Raw genomic sequence first — 10706 nt, 5'->3', positions numbered from 1 at the left:
TTTTCATACAAAATATAATAAACAATTTAAGTTTTTCAAATCTCAAAACAATAATAATATTAAAAAATAATATTCTAACAATATTTTATTCAACTTTTAACTTTTATCTAAAACGGGAGGCTAAAACTTTTCTCCCATCGTGCAATGCAAATTTTAGTGTGCACGATCTGATAAAATGGGCGTCTCCTCTCCCTTGATTGGAGACATTTTCTTCTCCTCGTGACTTTTTATTTTCTCCTGGATTCCACGGTGGAAAAGACCAACAGAAACAACTCTCCCCCCCTCACCTCGGGATAGCTAATTTCTCCGTGATTTGGAATGAAAGGAGAATTTGAGACAAAAGGTTCTATAAAATGATTGTATAAATTTGGAGGGGTGTTTGACTACAAAATTGTGGAAGATAAAACTCATGTAATCGACCACGTCTAACATTTCTTCCCTGAATGCCACAGTCATCGCAAGCCGGCCACTCATCAAGAGCTCTGAACCAAGTTCTCATAGAAAAAGGCAATTAATCACCTTTGCAAGTACACTCTCACATATAATATAACTACATGCACAAGCAATACTGGGATGAGCAGAGAAGACGCAACTGTTGTTGAATGCAAAGATTCTAGACTACTGATGCTAATTTAATCTGCGCTGTAGCTTTTAACAAAATAAAGATGGTAACAGTAACCAAAAAAGAGCTAAAGAACACTCAAATAACAGATGATAAAAAGACAGGCAAGCCAAACTTCAGACCAGCGCAAAACCATAACAAACCTTTCCATGAATTCAAGTCCACCTTAATCATCATTAGATTTTGAGTTGTTCCAGGCTCTGTACTGTCTCAAATTCTTGTGGACTGCTTGCACTTGTGTTCCCGGTTTCTTCTACTCGAGCTGGTAATTGACTTGGTTGGGCAGAAGCAGTAACAGTACGAGGATCTTCTTTTTGAACAACAGGGGAATCTTCTTTGCGAGCTGGTGGAGCAGCAAATACTGGAACAGCCTGCCTAATGGATACCGGAGGAGCAACTCGGACAGATGGGGCCCGCATCACCTGAGGGGTTGGCTTGGATGGTGGTGGTAGCGGTGGTGCAGAGTAAACGGGCACTGCAGTTCGTATTGTAACTGGTGGCGCAATACCATGGCAAGGTGTCCTAAATTGTCGGATGGGAACATAAGGAGCTGCTCCTGCTGCAGGGAACTTCTGAGGACGGTTCCCACGGCCTTCTAGTGAATAATGCTGTGACGGTAGCACCTGGCCATCATTTGCTATTGTTGATGGCAGTCTGTTTCGAGGAGCTGTCTTCTGGCAGATTAATGGGAGGATCTTTGATGTGGTAGCAGGGGGAGTTTGTGGACTGGTTGGCCTGGGGCTCTGAATTGTAAACTTCCTAGGAAATGGTATTGGAGCATTGGGGTTAGCCATTGCCATCTTCTCCTTCAAACAATATTTCAGTAAAGCCCGTGCTATTGTGATCTGTTCCAGCTCATCATTGTTTTCTGGTTCGGATGAAGAACCCACAGCTTCTTTTGGGACTGGCCAGAAAGAAAACAAATTATTTCTATTCAGTATTAAGTTCACAAGCTCCATCTACGAGCATTGGTGACAACTCAAGAGAGAGAGAGCGTCACTAATCTCATGACATTGAGCCTTAAATTATGGAAAAGGTAAGTCTTAACTGAATCAATAACTGGTCCACCATAGATTTTAACCTTCAGTAACAACTATCAGGTTTCAATCCAAAATGATGGTTGGAACACCAAGTCCAACTCTGTGCCACATTTATAGAGAATCTTCATATGCAAACATGTTTTGAAAATTATTGTTTGTACTTTTAATGGGAGCTCCAGAGATAGGTACGAGATTCATCCTCTAACGATGCCATTCCATATAGAAGTTTTAATAAGGAATGAATCCAATATGCCCAACAGCATTACCCCACTAGCGAAAGAGACCTGTCTTCCGACTTTTTACACTCTCACACCAACCATCAAAATAAAGTTGGACAAAGACTCACGTTGTTTTAGAGATGACCAAGCTGCCATAGCTGCATTCTTCTCAGCTTGTTTCTTATTCTTAGCAGGTTCCCCGGTGAATGTAATTCCAGCCAATTCCACGGTCCCTGTGAAAACAGGTAGGTGTCCAAGGCCTGACCTGAATGTTATGTACTGTGGCAATGGGGCTCCAACTCTTTGTGCTATTTCCTGCAAGAGGTTCTTGTAAACCCCCGTCTCATCCTAACCAAAATCAAGTCTAATCAGTATCAGAACAACCAAACTAACAACCAATATAACAACAAATGTTGACAAGTGTAACCACTTAGTGAAACGCATAGATATTCCCAATATAATTCAAAAAGTAAGGTAAAAGTGGTAGGCTATACATGGTGTTTGCTTAGTTATGTTCCATACAATTATATCTTGAATGTAGACTTTCCTTCATGAAAATGACATTGAATTATATGCATCTACTTATATCACCAGCATCCCTTCTCGTATAAACTTAATAGTCCATCAGTTGAAATCAGGCCTCTCTTATCTATCATCCTGTAGTCTATTATCAAGCATTAAAATTATAATCTCAGGAAGTATTTAGAAAAGATTGAGGAGTCACCGACCAAAAAATCGATGGTTTCGAGCATAGGGGAAGCTTCAAACAGGATAAGTGCAGCTAATCCAACAAATTTGGACAACAGTTATGCAACTTATATGAATAGATAAATTTATGGTACCTTAGCTGGCATAAATTTGACAACCAATAAAAGTCCACATATATAAAAAGCGATTTATTTTTGAAAAGTGTATATTTGCATATCCAAGTTAAATGAGGGTCACAAAAGTCATAAATTTAGCCTTTGGGTTTTTGGAAAATACAAAATAGCCCCTTTTTGAAAGGATAAACCTATTTTCTCCAATCCATAGGTACATAAACATCTGTTTCCATTAATTATTTCCATCAATGAATGTGTTAAATCCTCATTAATTTCTACATTATTAAAATTTAAGACTTCAAACTGCAAGTTAAAATCCCACATCTTTGAGAAACATAAATTGCTATATGCATTTAGATATTCCAATGGAAAAAATTAATTTTAACTTTATTTTACTAGCTAGCCTGAGCCTAACCTCCTCCAACACCTCACTTTTCTTTTCTTTCGTTTTTTGTTTTTTTTATAGAAAAAATAAGAACAGAAAAGATAAACTAATTTATGCAGGTATATCTTATGCTTCATCTTCTAATTTCCTTATTGTTTATGTGACAGTCCAAGGTATCAATCTACTTGAAAACCTCCTAGAAAAGCGTAGAGTTTTTTTTTTTAATAAAAAAGGACACGTCTCTTCATATTTATTAACTGGAACCCAATACCAGAAGTGTCTATCATTTGGGACCCAGAAACGCAAAAACCTCCACTGATTGATGCCGAAACAACCACTTCAGTTATCTGAGTTGATTTGTTAATATTTTGTTGTCTAATCTTCTGGAAGTTGTGACAACAAAAAAATTGATCTGAAATATTTATTTGGCATTATGTTTCCTCTATTTTCTTGGTAAACAATCAGAGGGTCAATACGCGGAAGAACAAGGGTTTGCTAAGTTCCGGTCATCAACCGCTCTCACTACTAACAGCAAACACAACCTTTATGACCGAAATGCCCTTGAATGAGCAATTCATTGAACCGGAAAATCCAGGAGAAACAGTACAGCTCGTTCCCAGGCATAAAAGACAAAACAAGAACCAGATGGCTCTCTCCTCTCTCTCTCTCACTCTCTCACATACACACGCAGACACTTCACTCCCAGAAGCTTCCCAAAATTGAACCAAAAACAATGAAACACAGAAAGTACATGATTTTATTTAGAAGTCACTGTTCGTCAGCTAAGGTCAGAAAATCCCACTGCCAATAAGCAAGTGCCCAAAAGCGGAGAAAGGGCGTTTCCGTCATTTCACAGAACAAGCCCATTCTTCAAATCCGCCGGGAAATTAAGGACAAACAGAGAAAGCTGTGTGCGCAGTACAGACGGCGCATGATAGCACGAAGTAAATAAAGTAAAGCGCAAAACAGAGAGAACGGCGCACGGAACAGGCGGCGCGCGTTAGCAAACAATATATGAAAGAAAACTCGTTTCGTGACACTGATTGATCGGTAGCAGTGAAACCAAATCGAAGGCTTAAATTAAGGAAGTGACGGAACCCTAACGGACCTTGAAGAGAAGGGAGGTAGGGGGGACTCACCAGGATCCTGGCGGCGAGGGAGTGAGAGGGGCCGCGGTTAGAGAGGGAGTTCAGAGCGACCTCGGCGGCGGAGTGCTCGGCCTGGCGGAGGGTGGAGCAGTAGTGGGGGCTCTCGAAGATCTCCCCGTTAAAGTTGACGGTGGCCTTGAACCTGGGCGCGTGGTCCGGACCTTCCCGAATGCACGTGTACGAGGGGAGGTTGAAGCAGCTCCGCTGGGCCAGCTCTTGAAGCTGGTTCTTGTACATTTCTTCAGCTCTCTCTCGCTCTCTTATCGCTCTCACTCTCGCTTCTCTATGCTACTCTCTCTCTCCCTATCTCTACTGCTAATTAAACTCGCTACTCTTTCCCAGGTTGGATTTAACTTGGAGCCCAGATCGGATCCGAGGGAGGGTTCCAGGGTCTGATCGAAACAAATGGGTACGGTTTTGGGTCGGGACTGTGGCGCCGGAGAATGGTGTCTCCGGCTAGAGGGAGCAAGGGAAACTGGACGTGAAGTTCAGAGAGAGAGAGAGAGTAATTTGAGAGGGGAGTTTTTATGTTTGTTTTTGATTATTTGGAGGGTGTGGAGTGGAGGATTATTAAAAACAAAAAAGAAAAAAGAAAGGGCGAATTTACAGTATTACACCACTAAATGCTTTTATTGCCCCGGGGTCAACCCAACATTGGGCTGCATGATGTCATCTCTTCCCCCTTCATTTTCTCCGCTGCTTCTGTGATAAATATATATTTATTTTACTTTAGCCTGTTACCAATATATGTTAATGTATTTTACACATTAAAATTATATCGAAAAGTATTTTTTTATTAAAAATTAAGTCGAAAATACCATGTCAAACTACGTATATAATTCACTAAATCGTCCCATTAGGGTACGTGCTGATGTTTTCGCAATAAGTAATGACAAGTTTCACTTCTATATATTTTTTCTTTCTCGGCTAAAAAGGTTAGAGAGGTGATCGGAGATGACTTTCTACTAGGATATTATTATAAAAGCATCTAACTTACTGGAGAGTCAGACAAGAGGGGTCTAGATAGCGAGAATCGCAAACACTTCGTACAAAACGAACTTGAGCCATAGCTTAACTTCAATTCCATGAGAGCATCAATGGTCCATAAGCCAATGTATCATCAATAATCCTGAACGCTTCTTATTGTGAGATTCGACTGTAGAAGCTAGTACCTACTACTAAACTCATGGATCACTGAGCCACCGTGGTGATTCACTTCCATTTATTCCTACCAGTTTAACATTAGAGTTTCTTTAGAAAACCAATATGTTTTTCAATAGTACTTGTAATTAATAATTTAGATTGTAAGCAATACTTTTTCCAAATGCCAATACGCGATGACACAATAATGTCCTTCTTAGACCAAGTTCAGCCCTTGCCTCGCAGCATATTTTCATGCAACTACACTGATGAGAGCTATGTAATATTTACAATACGCGGACTTCGTAATATTTGATCCTTTTAATTTGTTGATAAAGTAGACGTTATTATTAAGAAAAAATTTATTTATTATTTTTCATACTACACATCAACATGTGATTTGTCATTTTTATCATTTTATTTAAACACACGTGTTAATAACATTTATCTATTATTAAAATAAACATTTTAATAATCTTGTGTTGATGTAACATTGTGCATCAATTATTTAGATAAAACAAAAATTCAAGAATTGATGGTTAAGTCTACATCATCATACTAAGTAGATATGAAAAGAAGTATAATATATAACATTTTATATTATAAAGGATAGAGATTCTCTTCTGTTCGAATTGGATTATCTAATTTAAATAGAGAATAAACATATTAAATGAGTTATATGATAAAAAAAAAATTATCGAAAAATAAAGAGTAAGTACAAAAATAAATAATAACCTCCAAAAGAGGCATTTAGTTAGATAGATATTCAAGATAAGATAAAAGATGATCCCAATTCAATTAGAAAGAAAAGGATACACTAAACAAAAGGTATTGTTTGTATTCATAATCATTATCATCTCATCTCATCTCATCTCATCTCATTATTATAATTTTTTTAAATTTTTATATAAAATAAAATAAATAATTTAATTTTTTTTAATTTTTAAATAAAAATAATATTAAAAAAATATATTTTAATAATTTTTAATTTTCATCACAATTAATCTACTAAAACAAACTAGGACTTATGATTTGTGAAAGTGGTCATCAATTATCCGACCAATACCAATAAAAATGATTGCTTCATGATGACATAAACAATGCCATTTTTTTCAACTCATCACGTGATCTCAGTAATAATGCTCACGTGCCCCAATATATATATATATATATTTATATTTAAAACATATTATTGGGTATGAACACGTGGTGGCCTCCAAGCCACTTTGATGAACCCATGATAATATAAATATATTATAGGATGCTCAAGTCAGAGGATCATGAATCTCCATCACTAAGGATTGCCGTTTACGAAACTACCCCCTCATACCGTTAAGGTAGATGACGATGTATTTATTATCGGGATGACTTTTATGGTAATTAAACATTATTAAAAGTACCCAACTTCATTATCATGGAGAAGGTAAGTGGGGAACAAGCTTTTTTAATCTCCGAAATTGGTGAAAGTTTGACTGTTTGAAATCGCCTAAAGGCCACTAAAGAGTTCTATTACTTTTTTGACAGATTTAAGGGTGGGTTTGGTTTCACACACTTTTCAAAATCTATCTCATTTTAATATTTAAATATAATTTAAATATAAATATTTTAATTTTAATTTTTAATTTTTTCATCTAATTATTATAATTTTTTTAAATTTTTAAATAAAATATAAAAATATTTAATTTTTTCAAATCTCAAAATAAAAATAATATTAAAATAATTATATTATAACATTCTTTTAACTTTATAATTTTTTATTTAACTTTTTCTCTATCTTTTCTCAAAATTCTATAAAAATCTAATTCAAACAATTTCAGTATTATTCAAACTTTATCTCATTATTATTTATAGATTTTTTTATCTCATCTCATTTTATCTGTGTAACCAAACGAGACTTAAGTTTAACTAGATTTTGTTTTCAGAATTTAGCATTTAGATTAAAATAATATATAAATAAAATTAGTCATATATTATTAATTATTATTCATGCGAGTCTCTCGACAATTTTTTTTTTTATAATACTATAATAATAATAATAATAATAGTCTCTCGACAAAATTAAATGCTAAGAAATGCGATGTTTTAGGATGGGGCAATCTAAAGATTTTTGTTAATCTTGAATTTGTACTGAAATGAATTTAAACGTTCGAGATTTCTTCCCAACTACTTTCTTATGAAGAAGATATTTTAAGAAGAGCACTACTATAAAGATAAATAGATTACATAAAAGTAAATTTATAAATTAATATAGTTTCATGAGATTTATTAGATCTATTTTACAATAAAAATAATTTTAAATCTGACGTACCACATCAAGTCACGTCAATTTATAAGTTTATTTTTATGTAATCCCTCTATAACTAAAGTATTTTTCTTTTAAGAATAATACTATTTGATCATTTGAAACTTACGGTTCAATGGCTCTCTTGACATGGTGCCACTTGATTTATTAAAAATAAAATTAAAAAACACGAACATAAATGTGACAGAGGGAATCTAAGATTTCAATTTTTATATTTTTGTGTTATCCGATCTCCTTTTATTTTGAATATATTTTTGTTAAAGAAAATGATAGTATACCCCATGAGTTCATCCCCTCGTTTTGACCGCTCAAGTATTTATTTATTTATTTTTATTTTTTTGTTTAATGGTTAAGAAATTGACTTTTAGTGTATTAGCGTATTTAAAAAAAAAATTATTTAAAGATGTTTAAAAATGTGAAAAAGAAAAAAAAAGAAAAGAAAATTAAAATGTGTAATTTACATTAGTGGGCACGCCCAACAATCAAAGTTGGACGGCACGCTAGAAACACCCATTTTTTAATAAACCATGTGGCACCACATGGTGTATCACGTGAAGAAAGTCATTTGAACAGTAAGTTTAAGATGACCTAGTTGTAATTATAATTTTTTGAGATATTAAGAGGAAAAAACATAGAGATATTTTGGGAGCGACAAAAATTCCTACTGTCACCGAGGAAGAAACGTGGCATAAGTAAAAATGCAATATAATTTACATATTTCAAATGGGATAGGCTTGAAGATTCTGGCGAGCTAGAAGATGATCACTAGTTATTTGAATAGGTTTAGTAACATGAGAATCTTATTAATATATATTCTTGAGAATCCTATTAAATTCCTATGAATTCATAAGTCATATTTTTTAGGGTCTATATTTTGAAAAGGAAAAAGCTACTCTTCTTGCTCGGGCGTATAGTTGATTTTTTTTTAATATATTTTTTTACTTAATGATTAAGTAAATATTTTTTAATAATGTTGTAAATTTTTAAAAAAATATTTAAAAGTGTTAAAAAATATATGTTAAAAAAAAAACTAAAATAAACTAGCAGGAGCCCCGGCGGGAGCTCCCAACGGTGACTGTAGAGCCACATTTTTGAAAAATTTATAGATTTTTCGAAATTAAACACCCCATGAAGAAGAATGATCTTTATGACAAATTGAAGACAAATGGAGAATGGAACGTAAATGAGAAGTTTCAAAGGTCTTCTAGTTCTTCCCCCAATTCAATAAATGTAATTAATGGGTACTCCCCCCTCACCAAAACAAATTTATTGATAGTGGGCATTTAATGTATTGAAAAATCATTTAAAGAGCCCACATGCTTTCTCAAACTTATCTATATCCTTTTGTTTAATCATACGCAATAAATAAATAAAGAAAATCAAGATTTCCTAGGAAATCTTCTGTTTTCTAAAGCCCTTCGGAATTATTGCTGTCTTTGCATGCTGGTTAGTATTTACATTTAGAGCACTAATTGGGTACAAGTGGTCTTACCCTAAAGTTGGTAAGTAATATAGATCGACTATATCATGTTAGAAAATTCACATGAGGCCACGTGTTGGTCTTTAATTGTTTGACATATGGCATCAATATCCACGTCAGCCAAGCGATGGCTTACATGTGGCATACTTATAATATATGGTACGGTAATCCTCTTATTTAAGTTTATAGGAGATTTGAGAGATTTTCCAATTGTGAGTTTCTTAAACATCACGTATCAATTTTATGAGAGTTGAACACTAATGAGTTATTTGGATAGTGAGATGAGATGATTTTGGATAAAAATTAAAAAAATATTATTAGAATATTATTTTTTAATATTATTATTATTTTGAAATTTGAAAAAGTTGAATTGTTTATTATATTTTATGTGAAATTTAAAAAAATCATAATTATGAGATGAGATGAAATAAATTGAGAGTGTTTATTAATCCAAACGACTCTACGACTTAAATCGGAAAAAATGTAAAAACTAAGTATTTACAATTAACCCCTTGGGAGAAATGAGATTCTTGTAATTATTTCATGAAATTGAATTGCTCGAGGCACTAGCTAAGGATGCACTAAAACTCTCTCAGGAGAGCATAACAATAGAGGGAATCCCTCTTTGTATCCAACATATGCTAAATTAATGATGAAAGCTTGAATATTCAAAAAAAAAAAAAAAAAACATTTTTAACTAAAAACTTCTAAAATAACTCCACATACAACATTAAATGCTTATATAGGATTTATACTATCTGAGAATTCTATATAATTTGCAATACCCACATATTATGTTTATCTTTATACAAAATTGTACTATAAAATGATTAAGAAAAAAGATATTATCCATATCTTTAATATTAAGTTGAATACAGAGATTAAGGGTAGGTTTGGGGAGTGAGACGAGATAAGAATTTTGAGATTTTTGTGAATAGTGTGAAGATGAGATGAGTGAAAATTTTATATGAGTGTGAAGAATTTTTATGGGTCCCACAGTTGGATGTGCTTGGAAGTAAAGTTAAATGAGAATTTTATCTTTCTCAAAAACATAAAATCGTGGGTCCTACCATGTTTGCATTAATGGCCTGTCCTCCGGATCCATCTCCCGTTTCATCTCTTTCCCCTCACCGATTCATCTCTTTCCCCTCAAAAGGGAAACAGTTTCCTCGCCCATTCGTCTGTCTCCCCTCACTGTCCCAGATCATCGTTCTGCGCCCTGCGTTTCAATACTCATCTAAACACAAGTGAGATCTGGTCTTTTCGATGATCTTCAAGAGTGCCGCGATTCCAGCGTTTCAACTCTCCATAATTGTGGAGGTTTCAAGACCCTCCCTCTCCAGCTGAATCGAAGGACGCAAGCACGAGATTCCTTTGCAGACTCTCGAGTTCAATCATTCTGGCACAACTACCAACTGGGAACAAGGTAAGTTCCCCTATTTTTGATTAGATCTAAAACGAAATCAAAGTCCTCGACCCACTAGGGTTTTCTGAATGGGTTTCGAATCTTGGTTGAAAACATTGATTTGGTTGGATTTAATGCAAACAGT

At 34.4% G+C, this 10706-nt stretch overlaps 1 protein-coding gene across 1 annotated transcript; it reads right to left on the bottom strand.

The window, feature by feature from the left end:
- Window positions 1-498: 498 nt before the first annotated feature.
- Window positions 499-4785, bottom strand: LOC108990127 (double-stranded RNA-binding protein 2). The gene is made up of 3 exons (XM_018963998.2): window positions 4226-4785; window positions 2009-2228; window positions 499-1526 (listed from the first exon to the last, which is right to left on the bottom strand). The coding sequence occupies exons 1-3, from the start codon at window positions 4469-4471 to the stop codon at window positions 799-801; spliced, it is 1194 nt and encodes a 397-aa protein (XP_018819543.1). The 5' UTR covers window positions 4472-4785; the 3' UTR covers window positions 499-798.
- Window positions 4786-10706: the final 5921 nt, after the last annotated feature.

This window comes from Juglans regia, chromosome 14, assembly GCF_001411555.2.
Source record: "Juglans regia cultivar Chandler chromosome 14, Walnut 2.0, whole genome shotgun sequence".
Lineage (NCBI taxonomy): Eukaryota > Viridiplantae > Streptophyta > Magnoliopsida > Fagales > Juglandaceae > Juglans > Juglans regia.
Note: the sequence above shows the minus strand (reverse complement) of the source record. Positions and strands in the feature narration are given on the sequence as shown.